General features: G+C 35.5%; 2 protein-coding genes across 5 annotated transcripts in view; one reads left to right on the forward strand and one right to left on the reverse strand.

The window, feature by feature from the left end:
* ankrd11 (ankyrin repeat domain 11) overlaps positions 1–22,482 on the forward strand; it is a 213,603-nt gene that overhangs the window by 168,370 nt on the left and 22,751 nt on the right. For all 4 annotated transcript variants that reach the window (XM_087261895.1, XM_087261897.1, XM_087261896.1 and 1 more), the window contains exons 3-4: positions 3,799–3,944; positions 13,147–13,285. In XM_087261895.1, the coding sequence (XP_087118021.1) occupies positions 3,858–3,944; positions 13,147–13,285 (226 nt within the window). In that variant the 5' untranslated portion in view covers positions 3,799–3,857. The remainder of the gene's footprint in view (positions 1–3,798; positions 3,945–13,146; positions 13,286–22,482) is intronic.
* Positions 1–22,482, reverse strand: part of csnk2a2a (casein kinase 2, alpha prime polypeptide a) — a 471,730-nt gene that overhangs the window by 94,309 nt on the left and 354,939 nt on the right. The gene's annotated exons all lie outside the window — the stretch shown is intronic.

The raw sequence follows: 22,482 nt of genomic DNA on the forward strand, positions 1-22,482 counted from the left end.
TAGATCTTGTATACATTAAGGTACTTTTGCTAGCATTTGAAAGTACCTAGTGTGTATGGAAATTAGGGATGCACAACATATTGTTTCAGCATCGATATCACAGTGTGATCATTCGCAATGGTCACAATGTTGAATCTGGATTATAATTGATCATTTCGCAAGTGTTTTTTGAGGCCGCTGAATGTGTGTGTGAGGGTTTTAAAAGCATTCAGGCTCAAGATATTGTACCGTTTGACACATTAATAAGGGTTAATCTTATTAAATGATCTATAAAACAGAGACTATGTCGTTTTATTTTGCGCTTGATTATTAAACTACTGTTTACCTGAATACAGATCGACTCCTTGGAAAACAATCAGAAAAGCTGTTTATTTCCTTTGTATCTTTTTCTTTATTGAATTTATCTGTGCTTGTAGATTGTTTGCTATATTTTATGCTCTTTTATACAAGAGACAATCTTCCCAACCAATCTAAAACAATAAATTCTTTTGAAATAGTTATTCAACTCATCTAGTGAAATTGTATTCAAATTGCATTATATTTTGCAGATTTAAAAAAATCACAATGGTAATTTTATTTCAATATCGTGCAGCCCTTATGGAAATACTGTCAAAGTTAAATGTAAATATTTTGGCTGTAGCCATGGGACGAAAGCCGGTTTCAAGGTTTACCGAGGTTTGGAAAAGTCAAGGTTTTAAAGGGTCACGAAACACCAAAACACAATTTTTGGAGCTGTTGACAGTCGTATATGTGTCCCACACTGCTAAAAACACTATTAGGACACCTATATTTCACTAAAAAGTGTAAATTGGTTGTTTTTGCGTTATTTCAAGCAAATTCGTACTTCCTGTTTGAAACGAATTTTTGAAGCTGCGTCACGGTCATGAGATAATAGGGTGTATTCCAGCGTGCAGACTGGACGTCTGTGCCAGAGTGAGTCTTATTACGTCTTACACTGTGATGCATTAATGCATGAGTAAGGCTTGGTTCAAACCAATCAGTGCGCTCTATTCTGCAACTTCATTAATATTCATTAGTGTCACTGTTTACACCAGAGACGCCACGTTGTGTTGGCAAAACAAGCGTGAAGTGTTGCTTTTATAGTTTGCTGCCATTAAGTTTCGTTTTCATTTTCTCTCTGTGAGAGCTCAGACTCACGTGTGGATTAACAGTGTACGCGACGCTCGACAACAATAACTTACGTGTCTAAGGAGGATTATTGTTTACCTGAGAGCTGTTCTCATCTGCAAACGCTGAAATCCGGATTTGCTTGTAGTCTTCTCTTCATAAAGACGCGGCTCTAGTTGCTGTGGATTGTCCTGTCTCTACAGATTTGGTAAGTGAGCGACCAGTGCTCTTTGTTTATTCAGTTTGTTCGTATCGAATTAAGTTAACTATTGCACTGAGTGCAAACTTGTTAGCACCGCATTTTGTGACCGGAATAACACACGCGGCTTTCTGACGCTACCTGCCGAGTGCATTTAAGTTTCCGGGAATTGCGGAGATTTTTTTTCTCTCATTCGCCGTGCGGTATCAAACATTACATGAAAAATACACGCTTAGAGCAGCTCCTCGAATCAAATATCTCGTTTGTCGCGAGGGGCATGAATGAATTCCCTGAATGAAAGAGCCAAACTGCAGTTAAAGTCCAACATTTAATAATCTGGCAAATAATTCAACTACAGATGTCCATGTAGGTTAAACACAATGACTGTAAAAAATACACCATCACTTTCTCGTGTGTGTATTTTGACTGAAACTCGCGCGTGCCCAAATAGACACTCCCACACCATCCCACTTTAGTTCCTCCGACACTCCCCCCTAAACAGAGCTGGACACGCCCACTTTTCTGACTTTTTCCGAAGTAGAGGTGTGAAAACACCCTGCTGAAACGAGGGGGTTTCATGGCCCTTTAAAACCGCCAGAATATCATAAAGTCATACCGACTTTTTTATATTAGGTTTCAGAAAAAAACTACTGTTTCAAAATATTTTAAATGTGTCTTAAAATGAAATATACTGTGTTCAATGGGGGGAAAAGTCTTTTTTTTTATCCACACATTTAAAAAGAGCATATTTTAAAGCAGTAATCACAAAACTGTGAAAACGTGATGCTTTTATTCAAGGTTATCATACCATCACAATCTTACACCAGGCCATGCCTAGTTAGCTAGTATTTGTCTTTGTCGGATGAAATGCATTTTAGGGGAATGATCAAAATTCTGGAGCTATGTGATTGTTGCATTTAAAACACATATTGAATTTGTTGTTTTTCCTTATGAAAAGACTCTGTCTTATGTTGGTTAATGGTTAATCAGGTGAATCGGTTTACCTTATCATCAAAGAGAATGCGATTATATGGTGTCATTTGTTGGCAGTGGGACTGGCAACTTATTGTGGTGGTGACTAGTTGTATTGAAATTCTGAAATGTTAATTTCATAGCAACAGTGACCTTGTTGTGTTTTTAGCCTGTTACATAATCTATTTATTAAGGTTGAAGCCATTTAAATGCTGGATTTGTGTTTAATATTGATATTTTGTTTTTGTTTTATTTATTTTAATGCGCGCCCCTTATTAAAAATCTCGGGAGCAGATTTCTTTTGCTGTGTCATGGCATGTCATAAAATATAAACATCGTAATTTATAATTGCCAAAAGTGTTTTGAAGTGAACAAATTAACAGTGAATGTCATCTAGTTGCATTTTACTGAGCAGACAGTGTGGTTGAAATTTTGAACAGTACTTTAGTGCTTTGAGATGTGCATTTTTATTCAACGTGTTGGCATAATCTCAACCTTGTTCGCAATAGTCACATTGCAAGATTTGCAATGTTAAATTGGGATTATATGTAATATACATTAATACATTAACTGTAATAGAATAAAAGTTTCTCATCTGCAAAGTGTTTTAAGGCCTGTAACTGTATGAGCATTTAAGAGAATTTTAATAGCACATAAATAAGTTTAATAACGATTCGATTTTTAAATATATTATATGATGAAGACTGTGTTATCTTATTTTACATTTTGATTAATCAAATTTCTGTACCTGATTGCTCATAAAGCACAGTTTATTTCACTGTAATATTTGCTCCATTGTCTTTAATTATGAACGTAGATTGTTATTTGTAAATAAATTACATCACTGTCCTACAAAATCATCTCAATAAATCTAACCGAATGACTTTCTAAATAGAGCTATTTAAGTCATCTGGTCAAATTGTATTTCTATCACAATATAAATCGCAAAAAAAAATATATATATAAGGTCAATTTTTTTCCAATATCGTGCAGCCCTAGGTGTAACATGTCCAATCCTCGAGAGCATTTGATGAGAAACTGAAATGTCGTTGATCTATTTCGGCAGAATTGACAAACTGCAAGCTTTATATGTTGATATTGTCACTCTTTTGGTGCACACTAGCTTGAAGATATCCTTAAAGCTAACACACTGATGCCAACATCTAAAAGCCTTTATATTCATTTCACAAAACCTTTGAGCAATCTCAGTCAAACAACACCTTTGATGGGTTTTCTGACCATTTTTACATTATTTTTTTTTTTGTATTGTACGGATGTGAATGATTATATATGGAACTGTTGCTTTCAAAACTATTCCTTTGTTAAGAGAGCAGTATCTAAATGATTGTGAATTTTGCAGATCTGTTGCTTTAAAATGCTTTAGTCAAATGAACGAAATTGAGAAATAAATAACGAAATTGTGTCTTGCGTGCATTGTCTAAATGGAGATTGGTGGTGAAGTGCTAATGCGTTTTCCCCTTGTCTTCTCTGTCTTACAGACGGTCGATGACGATGCGATGGAAGCGTGAATGAGGTTTGGCGTGGCAATAGCTGAACGATGCCCAAGGGTGGGGGTTCTAAAACCCCCCAGCTGGAGGACTTCCCACTCAGCACCGACATGGTGGAAAAGCAGGGTGGGAAGAAGGTGAGGAAAATTGCTTTTTTTGTCAAAACACACAAACTGCTCGTTTAAACTCATGTAAGCTTTCTAAGGAGTTATGAAATAGCCAGTTGGATATATTGGCTTCAAAGTTAATGCACATTGCTTTGCATTCCTGTTTCGGTGTCCACGCATTTTACCAACATTAGAGTCGATGCTACTAACTAATCTACACAAGTAACACTCATCACTGTAATATCTGCTGGGTAGGTTTATGATGTAATTTTTCTAATAAAAAAAGAATTGTGCTCTTGGATGTTTTTAGACTACAATGAATGCATTATATTTATAAGATGTTATTTTAAGATGGTTGAGTTTAGGCCAACCTGTTGTAAGAGCCTACTCTAAACACTAATAGATAGATGTGGGAGTCTGAGTAATTTTACTTTACTGTAACAATATATTTCACGATATAGTCATTAAGTAACTAGTTAATCCAGAAAATCAACAAAAGGGGGTTATTATATATAAACTTCAATATTTTATAAATTGCAAAAGGACTTTAAACTTGTAAATCATAGGTCTCAAACTCAATTCCTGGAGGGCCACAATTCTATCAAACACAGCTGGTCCAAATAATCAAGACGTTCAAAAGAGTCATTTGAGACCTATGTTGTAAAGTATAACAGGGATACACTGCGCTTATTCAACCATTAAAATAAAGTGTGTTATGTTGGATACTTAACGGCTGCTGCCTTGCTCACGTGGAGGAAGGGCTGGAGTTTTCGGGCAATGATGTTAGATTATTTTATTTTGAATTTTGAAAGCAAAATTCTCCTACAAGAGTGATTATAGCACCTCCAGATGTTAAATGCAGTTCTACTCATGGCAGGTATTATTTGGTAGATTGGTCATTTATTTTATCATCTGGGAAACAGTTTGAATTCCTGAAAACCATTAGTTCTCCATTTGGAATGACACTACATATATATACACTATGCTGGTGAATGCATAGGTGCATAAATACACAGTGGATAAGAGTATAGTGAGCCATTTGGGACACAGCTACTGTTAAATTTACAAAAGGATATTGTACACAGAGTTATTCTGTACTCACTTTCACAGTTTTGAGTCAGTAATACAAGTTAGTAAATCTAAATCACAGGTAAAAGTTCACCTCAGGCTACCACCAGATTGTTAGCTACCACTACTAAGTATAAGTATTACTATAAACATTGTTTAGCACTATTAGCTTACTACTAGCGCTCAATCAGAGCTTTCCTTAGACTCAAGCTCACACACTCTGCAAAGGAATTAGCGATGCCCACTTATTTACTTGTCGTGGTGTACATGAAATAATTTTTTTTTTTTTATGATTGACAATGTATCGATACAAGATATCTGTGGATCTTAAAAATCTTAAATTTCAAAAACTCAATTTTAGGCCTTAAAAAAATTTTAATTCACTGAAATATTTTCTTGTAGGTCTTAAATCGGTTTAAACCAGTCTTAAGGCCTACTCCCAATTACTAATAATCCATCTCAAAACTTTTTTTTTTTTTTGTATATTTAACTATTTTATTGCAAAGAGAGACGATTCACAACAGCAGTCAGACATTTTTACAGCAAATTCTCTAAATAAAATTCCCTAATCTGGGAAAGAAAACTAAAGCAACATATAGCTTTACAAGATCTTCTATTAACAGAAAAACTATTTACAGAAGTAACCTGGCCATTAGAAAAACCATCCTTAGTGTTTAGCCCTGTATATTTCAGAAATTTCAATCTTATTGGTCTTAAAAAGTCCTAAATTCTGTTTGAAGAATCCTGCAGAAACCCTGGAATAGTAACGTCATACAGCTCAACTCTAGCAATAGATGTGTTTTTATAGAACTTTTGCAACATTTATCTTCATGTGAATTAACCTTATTATTAATATTATTATATACAATTGAAGTCAGAATTATTAAACGGAGCAGGAAAATTTTCACTGTATATCTGATAATATTTTTTCTTTTGGAGAAAGTCATATTTGTTTTATTTCGGCTAGAATAAAAAAAAAATTTAAGGTCTAAATTATTAGCCCCTTTACGCTAGATTTTTCGATTGTCTACAGAACAAACCATTGTTTTACAATAACTTTCCTAATTACTCTTACCTGTCATTCTGTAGTCATTCTAGTTAAGCCTTTAAATGTCACTTTAGGCTGTATAGAAGTGTCTTGAAAAATATCTAGTGAACTATTATTTACTGTCTTCATGGCAAAGATCAAAGAAATCAGTTATTAGAAATTAATTATTAAATTATGTTTATAAATGTGTTGAGGAATAAGAGCTGCTCTCCGTTAAACAGAAATTGGGGGGGGGAGGGATAAACAGGGGGGCTAATAACTCTAACTTCAACTTTATATTATGTGTTTTTACTGTTAGCCATTAGATTTGTTTTATAAATTCTAATGTTTTTTTTTTTTTTGTAGCAGTTTCTTTTTATATTTTGGTTTGCTAAGTTACTCTCTTCTCTGTGGATTGAGTGTTCTAGATGTTGATCTGTTTTTTAGCAAAAGCACTATACTATAAACACATCCCCAAGCTTAATTAGTTAAGAGGTTTAGCCATCTTGAAGATGTGTGACGTTAGATTTGTTGGTGTCTGTCCAAGGTTTGGTAAATGCCAAGAAAGGCAACATGAAAACACCACTTAATATAGTCTTTTTTTTGGGGGGAAAAAATCTACAGATTATAATCTACTGCATTAAAACACTGTATGAATCCATTGTGGCTGGCTATTTAAACAAAGCTCTAATTGAAGATGCTTTCATGGTGGTGTTTTTAAGAGGTCAGTGTTTTAGTGCAAGTCTAGCCAGAGTTGGTGAAGAGTTTCTGGCCCAGATGGTGTGTGTGTATGTACATCATTCTGTGTAGTATTGCATCAGACTCTGTGAGGAGTAGGAGGGAGGGAGGGAGGGTTCGAGCGCGTGAGCGAGCAAGCAAGAGTGAAAGCATTGCTAGGAGACCAGTAAGTAAACAGGGCTGCTCACACAGATGGTTTTACAGAAGCAGTAAAACACTTCTTTCTTGATTTAGCTCTCTGTGCTGCAAGATTTCCTGCTCAATCAGTCAATGTTTCTCTAATGTTTTTCTGTACCTCGTGCTAGAGGCGTCAAGCTTAATTCTTAAGGGCAAATAGTGTCATTCTGCATGGCTGAGTGTGTGTTCACACAAGGATGACATCATAGTCTTGTGACCGAGGGGGATGTGGGCTGGACTGAGAGAAACCGCTCCATGCTGCATTCAGCTTTAGCACTGCACTAAGAGCTCTTTAATTAGCTTTCATTAGCACTACCGGTAGCAGACCCAGCTGCTCGGGTCCCACTTCCTTTCTCACCCCTTTTGCTTGAGCACATTTATGGTGTTATGTATTTTTTAATTGTTTGTTCTGATAATGAGGTCAGGGCCAAATGCCAGTTTCTTTTTAGCTGCAGACACATTTTGGTTGTTTTAAGCTACAAAACAGGGCTAAACTGGATCAGGGCTGCAAGATATTGAAAAAAAATAATGCAATATTTTGTTTTCCTGTGATAAATATTGCAATATTAATACATGAATAACTCAATTGGGAAATAATTTCTAATTTTAGATTGATTGGGATGGTTCTACATGGAGGTGCATCTGCATAAAATATAACAAACAATCTACAAGCAAAGATAAATGCAATAAAGTGGAGGATACAAATTGAATAAATAGCATTTCTGTTTCCAGAGGAGTTTAACAGTATTCAGATAAAGTAATTGAATAATAAAATGTAAATACTGAATAGTCTTTGTTTTAGAAGAAAGTCAATACATTTAATTATTATTAAAGTTGCAAATGGCACAGTTTCTTAGGCTTGATAGCTTTTAAAATCCTCATGCATTCACAGGCCCTATTAGGGATTGCATTTTTACAGATTGAAATATGTAATGTAGGTCTGGTTGAACTGTAGTAAGGAAACACAATAGCTCAGTCTGTATGTTATGTCTCCTGTATATGGCTGATATGTGTGTGTTTGTAGTCTTGGTGATTTTGCAAAACAAGCTGTATTTGAGCAGAATGTCTTTAATGGTGGGCTTTCGGCGGGTGTGGGTGTGTGTTGCTTTGAAGAGTCTTGGTGACATTGTGGGGGTTTCTGATGGCTTCCAGTTGTCGATGGGTCTGGAATGGTTTCTGAGCCTCCTTCCAGATGCCTTGTCTTGTGTTTGCTTAGTATTTGTTATCTGTTGTCTCAAAATCTATTAAGAAATTATTTAATGTACAAATAATGTAATATTACCCACCTCAACACTTAAGAGATTATTGGGTCCATTTACACGACATTTTCAGCCAAAAAACAGGAAACTTTTTAATGCATTTTGCCTGTTCGTTTACATGACAACAGTGTTTTTTGAGACTGAAAACTCATACATTTGAAAAGAGATTGAAAAACGTTTTGCTAATGCTTCATCAGCAAAGTGTGGATTTACTTCACATTACGACCAACTAGATGCATCATACACACACAGCAAATTTTACATACACACCAATGCCGATGATGATATGTCATCACTTCCTTCAAGTTACTGTTTACTTAAGGTCACGGGGCCAAATACTGGCCTGGCATGTAATACAGCATTTTTGGCCGTTTTTGGAGGTGTGTAAACATGGAGCTTTTGAAAATGTTGCTGTGAAAATGTGAAACTTTATAAAACGAGGGGAAATTAGATTGATACTTGTATACTTATAAATAGGGCTGTAACGATACACCAAACCCACGATTCGGTTCGTATCACGATTTTTGACCCACGATTCGATTCGTATTACGATTTTTTATTTTATTTTTTTCGTGTGGGGTGGGGAAAAAAAAGATTTTTAAAACTATTTTTAATTAAATAACATTTGAAAAATCTTTATAAACTAAACATCAAAGAACAATATTAACTATGCAAATTATTAACAATATAAATAGCCATATATAAAATAAATAAATAGGCAAAGCTATATCACTTCTGTTTTCTTTGTAACAAAATACTGTTGAAAAACCAAACTAAACTCCATTGTTTAGATGGTTCAAGCATGTTGAAAATTATTTTTCAATCAAGTTCTCTTGCATAGAAAAAGTAAATTAAATAGCTAGGGATGCTCATTTCGTTAATTTTGCTAACCGACAACCGCCGCTCATTAATCGGTTATTAACGGTTAACTGGTCAGATTACTATTAATTTTATATTAAACAAATTGACGTGTCTATTTTGTGTATGACACATTAAATATTGCATTTTAAAATACTGATTTATTTTTATATATTAATAGCGGAACAGAACAACAGAGCATCTTCACGCACCTGCAGTGTTTAGCACAGAAGTGCAGAATAATCTAAATAAAATGAATAAAATAAATAGGACTGCCCTAAATTATTTTCACTTAAATAATTAATTTATTTTACAAAACGAAAATACTGACTGATTCTTTTTAATAACCGGCATGGGCTTTTTTTCCAATCATATGTTTATTTCTTCCGTCAAATAAAAATCGCAGACTTCCTCAAATTGCTTGCTCCACGGAAAATATGCATTTATTTAATGCCCCGCTGTTATTATTATAATCACAAAACCTTTTACATTTTAATAGAAATCCTTATTTTAAAGATTATGTCCTGATATAGCCTATGGTTTCCTCTCTCTCCCTCGCGGTTCAAGTGCGCGCGCTGCCTGATGAAAAGACAACAACACGCGCGCATATGTTGACTTTTTGTAAACAGTTTGTTTAAATATGATATTGCATTAATCTGCGTACATGCTTTAAGCTGTAAAATAAAAAGTAAAGCCTATTTGTTGCGTTTATTACGCAGATCCATGTCAACATAAGCGCTGGTTTAGTATCAACAGGTCTGTAGGCTATCAAACAGCAATATTCTTCTTCCATTTTGCTTCTTTAGCAAATGTGTCTGTAGGCACGGGTTATACGTTATTATCCCGCAAATTAAGTATGCCTTGCAGTTAAACAAGTGGCTGAAAACAAGGCGCACCTTACTGCCTTTATGTTGACAAGGAAAAAAGAAGAGGCTCGGTCCTCTTATAAACGACTGAATCAGCTGGGTATCGATTGTGCAAAAGTGTTGCTGTCTGTGTTGTTACAATTGTAATATTTAATACTATTGTTATATTCAAGATTTGTATATTCATACAGCTCTGGATAACTTAAAACAACGATTAGACCTTCAGAGCGGTGTTAATGCGTCCTGAAGTAAAGCGAAACGGCTATAAACTCCAGCAAGATTGAGTGATTATATGCAGAGCCATATACCTTTATCTCTAAATAAAGTATAACTATAGAAACTGTGTTTATTTTAACTGAAAGCTTCGTCGTGTTTTCTGACCGCACGCACCTGTCAGTCAGCACTCCAAAAGGTTCAAACAGAAAGCGCACTGCACGGTTACAGAAAAGTTTGGCTGTTACCTGACATCTGGTGAACGCCCATCCCTCTCTGCGCAGCCACATTAACAGTGTGAGCAAATCATCGTATATGCGCTGAAAATCCGGCCGCTTTGACAGCATTGGCAATGTTTCTGGCGTTGTCGGTTGTCAAGCGGGGTTAAGTTGGTTTTGTTTTTGATATTCTTGACACATTCAGACGGCCCCTTACTAAGAGCTCCGTGCGAGCTCTCCCGGCTAAATATTGCGAGGGCTTAAACGGAGCAGTGCTTGTAATGTCGAACGAAAAAAAGTGTTAATTAGCTCAACTTTTGCAGGCACGCGTGACGTTATTGGAAAGGTATGACGGGGTGGGTGTGTCGCGATTCTCCCTTATCACACCGCGACACAGGATCGTAGATCTGAGTGTCGCGATTTCGATTTTATATCGTGTATCGTTACAGCCCTACTTATAAACATAATTCAGTGTTCTAAATGCAGAAATTTGGCTACAGATGCTTTTTATTTGTTTTTTTTTTTTTATCTACGTTCAAAAATGTCTTGTGAATTTTACATTTTATTTTAATGCAGTTGAGTGCTTTCTTTATAGGCAATCTCTTTCCTTAAAAAGGTTGTTAAATTAGTTTAAACAGGAAGAATAGAAGTACTTTCTGCCTCCTTACACCATTACTATCACTACTATTAAGAACATGTATTGCCATTATACAAGTATATAAACAATGTATAATCCTAAAATCTAGATGTTAACAGAAAGGGTATACTATAGAGTGCTTGGCATCTTTATGAGGATGCGTTACAATATTATATTTCTCCATATGCTTGGGCTGCACGATCAATCGTAATAAGATCACCATCTTTAGTCGACCCTCCACACGATCCTAATTCAGCTTTTCTATGGTCAGCTAATTATGTTTTCAGGGTCAGGAGAGAAGCATAAAGGCGATCTCACAAGTCTTCACACTGATTTATAAACGTTGCTCAGCGACATGGATGCCTCTAAATGGTGTTAAAAGTGTCACATACTGTATTTATAAGGTATAATTCACCTAAAATTATAATTGATTATAATTAATTTCTGTCTTAATCTAATGACGTTTTCGGGGCTGCGTGTTACGTGAGCTAACCCACTGTTTGTTTACTACCGAGATGACGTGCGCGTGCACGCCAATGATGTCTACCTTTATACTTGCCCACACTCCTGTTTTTCCCGGGAGTCTCTTGTATTTCCGACCCATCTCCCGCCACCCTCCTATTATGTTATTTCTCTAGGAAAACTTCTGTAATTTCAACCCTAACCCACCCTCCCCCAGTCCTCAGAATTTTGGTACCCCAAGTTGCCAACATAGTTATAGGGTCCGATCGCAGAGGCCGCCCGAAACACATTTCATAGTACAGTTACTAACACCACAGTACACAATACCCAGTTCTCAACAGTGTTATTCAGACACTTTACCTCCCCGGTCTCCTGATTTTCAGGAACAAATGTTGGCAGTTATGGTCTACCTTACTGAACAGAACCTACATAGGCTGTAATAACAGGTCATGAAGTTGTAAATCACATTCCGTTTGTTGCAAAATGAACTCAAAGGAGGGCAAGCATGACATGAGCGCACTCGGCAGTGAAAATTAAAACCGAAAGGGTGCACATCATTAAAATGATCATATGGCATTTTGGTTATGATTACGACAAGCATTTGAAATGTGTTTTTCTTTCATAGCGAACACAAAGAGTTGTGCATGAAATAAATGTTTACTGTTTATTACTCTAACCTATGTAATGTTGAATATAATGCAATAGGGAATCTGATAATGACAAATGTCTCCATTTAACAGTGAAAAAATGGTCTAATAATGCTGTCAATGACAGATTGCAAACATATGTCTCAAACATAATAATTCAACTTCATAATTATGAATAGTTATATTCTGATGTCATCACTTTACTGTGAATTAACAACCAGGGCATATTTAAAGTCTGTCCAAGTCCACCATTCCAAGTGTATACAAAATGTAGCATTTTGACCTACAGTAGACCTACACATAGACCTAATAATATATATATATATATATATATATATATATATATATATATATATATATATATATATATATATATATATATATATATATATATATATATATATATATATATATGTTTGAGAAATAACAATAATAATAATAGCCTACTTATATTAACCTTAATTTTACATCTACAGAATCGTGAGAAACCCGTGATCTTTAAGCAAAAAAAAAAGTCTTGATTCTTATTTCGGCCAGAATCATTTATGCAGCCCTAGCATATGCTTTAGTTTAGTCAGCACCGACCCCAAATCTGGAGCTAATCTAACTAAATAACTTCCAATAATAGTCCAAAATTTGTTGTCCAAATTTATATGTTAGGGAAAAATATTAAAAACATATTTTAAAAAGTGCAAAAATCAAGAAAAACAAAAAATATATCAAGATTTGTTGACATTTTGTAGATTTTTTGCTATATTTTGCATGAATTTAAATGTATTTTTTTAATTTCTAAAGATGTTCAGTTGTCTATAATATACTATTATAATAATATATCCCTTTAATCATTTTGTTTTCAAATGCACCAAAATAAGCTGAGCACTGTGTATCCGCATATTCACTAAAGACGTACACAAGACTATATAGAGTTTAGATGGTTGTGTCTTCTACTTTAGTTATTTGTGGGAGCAATATTTGTCCCAGAGCAGTTTTATCAGCCCTTGCTCTGTGCTGACTCATCTGCTGCTTGCTTCTAAACTTACACTGTTTCCCATGTTCCCCCAGGATAAAGACAAAGGCTCGTCAAACAAGACTCCTAAATTGGACCGCAGCGATGGTGTCAAAGAGATGAAAGAGAAAGCTCCTAAGAGGAAGCTGCCCTTCACCGTCGGAGCCAATGGAGATCAGAAAGATTCTGACTCTGGTAAGTGGGCGGGGTTTACTCGAAGCACAGAACTCTGGGTAACAGGAAGTGTGTGAGTGTTTGTGTTTGGGCTGCTGCTGCTGTTGTTGTGCTCTATAATGTGTGCTGACATGACAGAAGTGCTGATGGAGAAACCGTTAATCCAGTCGCTGGGAATGTGTTGGATATAACATGCTGAGAAGGGTGAGATGCTCTGATTTATTTGTGAGGTTCATCGTGGATGATTTTAGCGTGTGTATTTAATCCATATGTGGGGTTTTGAGGTAAACTGTTTTAATTTGGCCTTTGGAATGGGCTTAATTGTGATTAGTAATGATTATTTTGTTGTGTGTGCTACTTTTAGTGCTTGTTTGAATGTGTTTTGAGTGGTTTTCTTCCTGCTGTTTTTGCAGCTGAGATATACAGCCTTTCTATAACCTTATAGTAATCCATAGGCAGAGATCACCCCCCACCCCTCTTGCAATGTGGCTGTGAGGCGTGAAATCTTGGCCATTTTCTCTCTCATCAGACAATGCCTGAAGTGCCCATTGTAATGCTAATAGGAGGAGTGGTCACATCCATTCTTTCACTGGTCTGGCTCTGTGGCTTTCTCTTTCTCTGTCCATTTCCAGTAGTTGTTTTGGAGTATTTATTTCATATATTAGTTACTAACCAGTTGAGCATTTCATCAAGTTCTGAAATTCAGTTTTGTGTAAGATTCATATGCTCACTTCTAAGCCATCCATTTGTTTCTGTAATCTTTTTTTAGAGGTAGCTTGGAGTTTTGTTGCGTGTTTTTATGCTGCATCATTGTCTGTTTTGAATGGAGGCCATCCAACTGTTGGCTGTTCTCCATCTCATGCACCCTTACTGAGAGTTTTTGATGTAGTTGAGCTGGTTTTCTTCATGGTCTCCTCCTCAGTTGGACGGTTTCCATTACAGAACTAGTTATTAGAATCTTTGTTCTCTTACTGCAGTGAGTGAGTGACTCTTATGGTTGCTGCTGAAAGTAGTTGCATACATGATTTTTGTGTTTACTGGAATCGTTTTAATCATGAAGGGTTAACAGTTGCTACGAAACCTATTATCAACTCTACATTAAAGTATATACATGGCTTTATACAATAATGACACAATGATTGTTTATCACGCTGCATTGATTGAGCTAGAGTTAGTTCTTCAAAAAATAAAAGCAAACTTATGAATAGCGTGTGCATAGTGGATACAGTTGGGGAATTAATTTATATGTTTGTGTATATATTATATATTTTTATTTTTGGCAGTACCCGTAACTATAATTTTTATTGTTGTTATTGGACCAGTTTTGTGTTTTTTGTTTTTGATGGCCGATATCTCGGAAAGCATTGTTGCAGGGTTGCTGGTGATATTTTTAAATATCCTAATTAATTATCACAATCAAATTGAATAATTTAAATAAATATATAAAACACACACAAATTGAAAAAATATTATGTTAATTATTAATGAATTATAAATAATAGTCCAAAATGATTTTATGTGGATAAAAAAAACTAATTGGTAAAGTTAAAAAAAATGAGGCCACACAGTTGTTTAAATGTAAGTTGCATGCTGGTCGTTTCTTTTGCTTTGTATCTATAATCAATTGATTTACAATGTGGGCATGGGCTGGTATAAGATTGTGACAGTATGATAGCCTTGGATAAAACATTTTTACAGTTTCACAGAACTGTGATTATTGCTCTAAAATATGCTCTTTTTAAATGTCTCGGTTAAAAAAAACTTTTTCCTAGATTAAACACAATTTATTTTATTTTACAATAAACATTTATAATATTTTGGAGCAGTAGTTTTTGATGTGGAGGGTCTTTTTCTGCTGGAAATAATTTTGCCCTAAAAAAATTAAAATAAAATAGTCGCAAAAAGCATTGCTAACTAGGGCTAGTTCGAAAAAGTAGGTTTCGGACAAAGCATGATGTAGCAGAAAAGGAGTGCGTCGTAGTGACTCCAGTATTTTACAGGTTGACCCAAGGATTCTAAATATGTAAAGTTTTTGAGTCTACAAGAAACCGTGTACAAATGTGGGCCAAAATATTTTACTCTAAATACTCTGATTCAAAGACTCTTCCAAATTGGCCCATAGGTGGCACTACAGCATTTAAAAAAAATAATAATAAAAAAAAAAATATATATATATATATATATATATATATATATATATATATAGTTTTTAATGCTGTATTGCCATCTATGAGTTAATTTGGAACAGTCTGTGGATCTGAGTAGCAGTGAGGACCACTACCATCTGACCAATTTTGAAGCCTCTAGGCCTTATGCTTTGGCATGGGCTATAGTAATTATAGCAGAAGTAAAACAATAATAATAAAAATCCTAACAAAAACAATACAGTTTCAGTGCTTCAGTGCTTCACAATTTTTAGTCAGCCAGGGGATAAGGCAACATGATCGTTCTCCTAATGGGAATAAACACAGACTTTTAATTCTCAGACAGGCAGCCCAAAGGTAAACTGTCTTTCCATTACAAAATTGTTACGTTTAAGATCTGATTTCTTTAAAAAATAAAAATCAGAGATCTTCACAGCCTGTTAAGTTATACAATATGAAGTGGGTCTCAGACCGAACAAGAAGCACTGCATTAAACTCCATTACCTCCCGCTGTGCCTTAAAAAAATTACAGTTTATTTTACCCCAGTATTTTCAATGAAGTTTTTTCGCTAGTCTGTGGCTACTGGCAGTGCTAATGGCTACAATGGTCTTTCATCTCGTTTTACGCTTGAACAACTAAATGAATGCTTAAGTCTATTTAACTGATTGTATTTTAATTAAATTACAACATTGATGCTGTAAAAACAACCTTGTGAAATTGAAAATATACCTATTAAGCTTTCACCGGAAGTTTATCGTCGGCTTTAACACTCTAGCTGTGCATAGATCCCATTGTCCACTGCTAAAAATATTTTTTTAATATGACACTTCCCCCCACAGAGCTCGCTGAGGCCCTCTTGTAGGCTGGGACCCCCATGTTGGGAACTGCTCCACTACACTATACTCACGCAACAAACATTATTTACAAATGTATTACCTGTTATTTAAAGCCTAGGCTTTATTCAGTCTGCATATTGTTTTTTTGAGGTGGTAAACAATCTTGAGTGCGTCAGCTCACCTGTAATTTCATGACCACGACATGTCATTATGCAATGTAATACATATAGATGGAATTGATATTTCTAAAAATATACTACACTGACTCTTGGATAAAGTAAGCTTAATTTCGCAAGTCATATATTTTAATTAGCGACACTCACCAGCGCTTTTTAATTCAGATTATTTGGATATTTTTGGATTTTTCAATGTTTTGATGTAATAATTTTATCATGTACTCTACAGAGCAAGTAAAAGGCTTTAGGCCGAACAGTCATTTTTGTTGAGCCCTGGCCACTGATACAGATAGAGAATATATTACGTTTATCCATGTAGAAATGGAGGTAAAATGGAGCCAGCTTTTTATCTGTCACCGATGGTGTTCCCTGCCCTCCATTTTCTGGAAGATTCCATTTGAAATCCATAATTTATATAGCTGATATTTTTACATCTCCCTCTCTCCGTCTCTCTCTCTATCTCTCATGGGCTCTCGGGTTGGTTCTGCATTCAGGGAGACTGTGCAATTGTCTGTGCTACTTAGCTCTAGTGAAGGAGCAACCCAGAAGGCCCAAGAGCACTCAGGATCCTTCTCTCCATCTCGCCATCTTCCTGCCTCCATCTTATGTGTTTCCTCATTACCTCTGCCGAGCTTTCTTAGGCCGCAGACATCTTTGCTGCATTATGTATTAGAGGCAGAACTTGGCATGGAAATATAATGCAGTGGCACTCTTCTGACGAGCCTTCGCTAGCGGCGTCGCATTTAAGCACGCAAATAAAACCGCATTCCCAGAAGTTATTACAAAATGCGACTGGGTTACGAGGTGGCTTTTTTCGGGAGGGATATGCATCACATGATTTGAGATCTCTAGGCTCGCAGGCTACAGCAGACGGTGGACGTGAGCTGTAGAGGAGGGAGAATGTTGTGGATAAGGGTGAAGGGAGTGGGTTGGCTGATAAGAGACAGTAATATTTGCTGCTCCACTGCTGCCCACGCCTTGCCTAACGCTGGCAGGCATGTGTGCTGGTACACTTGCACACGCAATTGGGCTCTGGCTAACATGCGCACACATTCGCATTGAGGACGTGTCTGTTTTCTGTAGGCAAGAGAGAAGTGATTCGCTGCTGTCTAACAGATCCGACCGTTGATGTTTTTTGCCCTTCATACAGCCAAACTATGGAGCGTTCCTCGTATTCCTGGAGGGTGGAATGTTTTTGTAGCATTGTTTTAGGCCATGCGGTGCTCGTATGAATTATTCACTATAGGTTGTTTTCAATCACGTGATTCTGGTGACGTGCGAAATTCAGATGGAGGGCAGGAAGAAACAAACTGAATACGAGACACAGAGGAAATTCTGTATTTTTGCAATTTATACCACTTTTGCTATTTAAACCAGTAGATGTAAACAGATAATATTGATGATTCAATATTAATTGAATAATCAATATTATGGCATGATTCTTATATCATGAAGAGGCCCGAGTTTTCTACTGAACTAAAATATATTGGCCTGTCATCGAGGTGGCATTTGAGCAATTCCAGCGTTATGGATGTGACATTTGCAGTAAAAACTGAAAACATAAATTCACATAGAAAGTATATGTTAACGTTATATTGAAGCTTTTGTTTATATTTTCCAGAACAATTCGCCTCAGAGTTAGGGACCTGAAAAATATCAATCTGTAAACATGTTTTGTACTTTAAATGCAGAAAATAAACATGCGCTATGGATGTGACAAAAAAAGTCTGCAAGTTTACAGTATACAGCATACTTGGTAGAAATTCTGTGAGTTAAACTGCAGAACCCAAAAGAAACAATGCTAATCAAAAGGATAAGAGTTGGCTCTCTATAAAAAGAAAATGATTGGTTTTATTTTATTTAATATTTTCACATTTATGAGGAAAAAGTGTCGTTATGGATGTGACATCTCTCTGTTATGCATGTGACGGATGTGAAATTGCCACTTGATTGACTTTGGTAAATCAAATATAATAGTTTGAAAATATTGACAGATACATTTTTGAGTATTTCGAAAGTACAGTTAAATACTTTCTTTAATCAAAAAACCCAGATATGGTTTACATATTTTGGTAAAAAACTTAATTTTTTTCATGGCAAGGTTGACATTTGCATGGAATTGCTCATATATTGTATAAGCTGTTAAGTTACATGAACAACAATACTACAGTGAGTACTACTGGTGTAACCGATACCAAATCTCACAGTTCGGATCACACTACGGTGTTTGAGTCAAGGATCAAACCATTTTTGGAATCAGCCAAAAAGAGAGGAGACATTGTCATTTTCTTTTCATCAATACAAAAATATTACTGCAAAAACCCTTGGTTTTAACAAACATAACTCAGAACCTGCAATTTGAATAAAAGTGGGGGGAAAATACTCAATACAAAAAAAAAAAACGATCTTTGCTACCGTTTCAGATAATGCTAAATGTAGAAATCTAGCATCTTGTACAGCATATCATATTTATTTTCAATTAATGATTCAACAATTCTCACATAAAACTTCACGTTTCATTACAGGTGGATCATTTCTGAAAACTTATTCAGTGACATAATTTTGATGGTTGTTTGGTTACACAATGTAATTGTACAACATTCACCAGTGTCAAGTTCTATTAAACAGTGATTTTACTCTTTAACATAAACGGCAGTGGTTATATCTGAACTCTAATCTGTTCTCCCGGTACTTCTGTGTTATTTAATAGTTTGTAACTAACCGGAAAAGTGTAGAATTTGACTCTATTTCGATCAAACGCAGATTTGAATGCAGCTCTTCGAAGGATTAATAAACATATGCAAATCATTATCAAGGGCAAAATGCTTTCTTACATGTGATTTGAATGACACTGGAGGCGATCTCTCTCTGTAATTGTTATAAATGGATTGGATTAACCTACAAGTTTAAAAAAAAGTTATTAATCTGTGAGTTATGTGCGTTCCGAACTCTGGGTTTTGATCCACAGGGATCACTGATCAACCATGATCCGTTACATCCCTAGTAATTACTCTAGTGTTTGGAAGAATGCTATAGATAAGTACTTGAATTAAACTGTCAAAGTAATTATATTGTTGCTGTGGTAGGACAATACTATAATAATAAACAAATTATTCAACTTCTATTGCTTCAGTTTCTATAATTATACACCATCACTGTACATCACAGTTTTTACTTACATTACAGTTGGTCAGTTTACAGTATTTAGTAGCATTCATTAACAAAAAGTTGTACACATACTCTTCACTATGTGGTTCAATAATATGCTTATTAGAAATTACTATAGTTATTTTCTCCTTGGGGATATCTTCCAGACATCACGAAATAACATGAACGCACACAAAAGCATGGACACAGAGTCAACATTATATTATTTATTTATTTTTGGAAGGGGGGAAAAGTGCACAACAATAATAACCAACTAGACTTGTCGCAAAGGTTGCATGTCTTTTTTGTTTGGTCGATGAACTTACCATCAACAAACATTCACCACTGCTGCGCTACGTTGTTTATTCTGCAGAATCGACAGTAAAGACTTGGATTATTGCAAAACAAGATGAAGATTTCATTGCAGTGATTACATGGCAGAGTACTTTATTTCTATTCTCCTGGGTTTTGTATAAGTGTGGTGGTGTTTATATCTGATGTTTATGTAACACATGAATATATTTATACACATAATTAGGCCTGTATATATTCCTTATTGGTGCTGTCAAATGAATTATCGCGTTAAAAAAAGTTTGTACACATGGATGTATTGAATAAATGTTTATACATGCCGCCTTTTCATTAGTTTTCAGGGAGTTTCTTAAACTTACCCTCCTTTAGGCGCAAAAACCTTTGGAAGTCTATAAAATCTGTTCGGCGTTTCCCATTATGGCCAATTTAAACAATTCCAAACAACATAAAACAGAAAAATGTTGATGTTCTGATAGCAATTCCTATGTAGAAGAATCACTTTCTGCCCTCCACGCATGATCAATGCCTACGTTTATATGGACATCAGTAATCAAATGATTTGTTTTAATCTAAGTAAGACAATACTAGTAATAATAGGAGTTTATATGAGTTTCTTTTTGAATGTTTCTTTTATGATGTCGTTTCACATGTTATAGCACATATAAGATTAACATCATTGTGTCACCGTACTAGGGTTGTAACGGTATGAATTTTTCACGGTATGATAATCGTCTAAAACAATACCACGGTTTGACGGTTTCGCGGTATACGGTATGTTACAAATGTTACAAAATAATAGAACAGTGAAGCAAATTTGACTTTTTCCAAATAATATATTTTTAGTTACTATAAACAACACCACTTACAATGAACAAATAAAAATAAGAAAATAATAAATAATGTGTCAAAGTCCAAATAAAGTCCAAATAAACATGGTGCAAATCCTCAGTAAAAAATAGATATAAATATTTACTATACTATAAATAGTTACATAACGAAACTAGATTCAATATGGAACATCCTTAGGTTTTATGTGCCAGCATGGATATGGTTGTCTGTGGATATGGATTTGGATATGGTTGTCTGCAATGCAGACAAACAGCTGCATCTTCATTTGCGTCTTTTGAAAACAGCAAGAGCAGCAGTTTGTCTTTGCTGTGTCACTGTTTTGTCATGTTTCTGTGCTGCTGTGCATGCAAAAGTACTTAGTATGAGAATTATTTCATGAAAAACTTTTTTTTTTTGCGTTTTATTTAGCCGCGCATAAATGTATGCCTTTCTCTCATTCCGTGTTGTTCAAAAAGCTTGGTCCACAAACAAAAGCGAAACCTATGCTTATTGGTTGTGATATAGCGAGTTTGAACCAATCTGGGCATGGAGGAGGGGCAACGCATCAATGTATCATGTCTGGTTTGTCCGGAGACACAGTGACGAGCGTTTCTTTGTCAAATCAGCGTTGTCAAATGTTGATGATGTAACCGCACTGATTCCGGAGCCTCTGAATGTTATGTGATACAGCACTGGAAAGCTGAGATTCTCTTCTTTATGCCAATCTTTGAATTGTATGAATCGGATCAGCGGATCAAAAGTTATTAAACATTTAAGAGCAATACTTATTTTTTGCTGCGGGCGGCTGTCTCGGTCTTTAAGGGTCTTTAAAACCGTTGATATGCAATTGTTCATGGTATGATAATCGTGCACGTTCAAATCATGGTAAACCGTTATACCGGTATATTGTTACAACCCTACACCGTACTATCCACATTTCCGCTAGAATTTTCTGTAATTTTGGGTGTTTCATTTTTATTTTGCCCACTTTAACTGCAGTTTGGCACTTTCACTTTCATTTAGGAAATTTCATGCATGCTCCTATGACAAACAAGGTATTGGATGAGAGTATGAACTGCTGAAAGAATGTTGTTTTAATAGAATTTGATACAGCATGCTGAATGGAAGAAAACAAACCTATGCATTTTACGATGAAGGTGTGTGTGGTCTTCACTGACTCGATAGGTGCTGTGTATAGTGTCAAACAGCATAGTGTGTGTGTGTGTGTGTGTGTGGGTGGACTATGCTGTCGCAAAAACTCAGAAAAAACCCACATGGCAGTAATAGTTTGATTAAGGTGTTTACATGTCTGTACTGCCCTTACATAATGTGACTAAAATTGGCATACTCCACATGTCTTAATTGTATTCCTGTTTAGTTCGATTATGACCTTAATCTGATTAAATTATTAAAAAATCGCGTTGTACAAGGTAGACTCTCAATCAGAGTATTGTCTTAAATCGAATTATAATCGAATCATTGGAGTATATCTAAACTTACTCAATGGCGTCATGTGAAAACAACCCATTGTGATTTTCATCGTATATATATATATATATATATATATATATATATATATATATATCAGATTTGGTGGTTTCTAAAATGTGTGCACGTCTGTTTGGCCTGGGTTTCATTACCACATCCCCCAGCATTCAGAAGAGGTGAAGCATTCACACTGCCTCTGTGTTTGAGAAGCTCAGATGCTGAAGTCTGATACGACATATGTCCTCTGAGAAAACCACTTTTTGTGGAAGACTATCTTTGTCATGTG

The sequence above is a fragment of the Danio rerio genome, chromosome 7 (assembly GCF_052040795.2).
Source record: "Danio rerio strain M-AB ecotype USA chromosome 7, GRCz13ab, whole genome shotgun sequence".
Classification (NCBI taxonomy): Eukaryota; Metazoa; Chordata; class Actinopteri; order Cypriniformes; family Danionidae; genus Danio; species Danio rerio.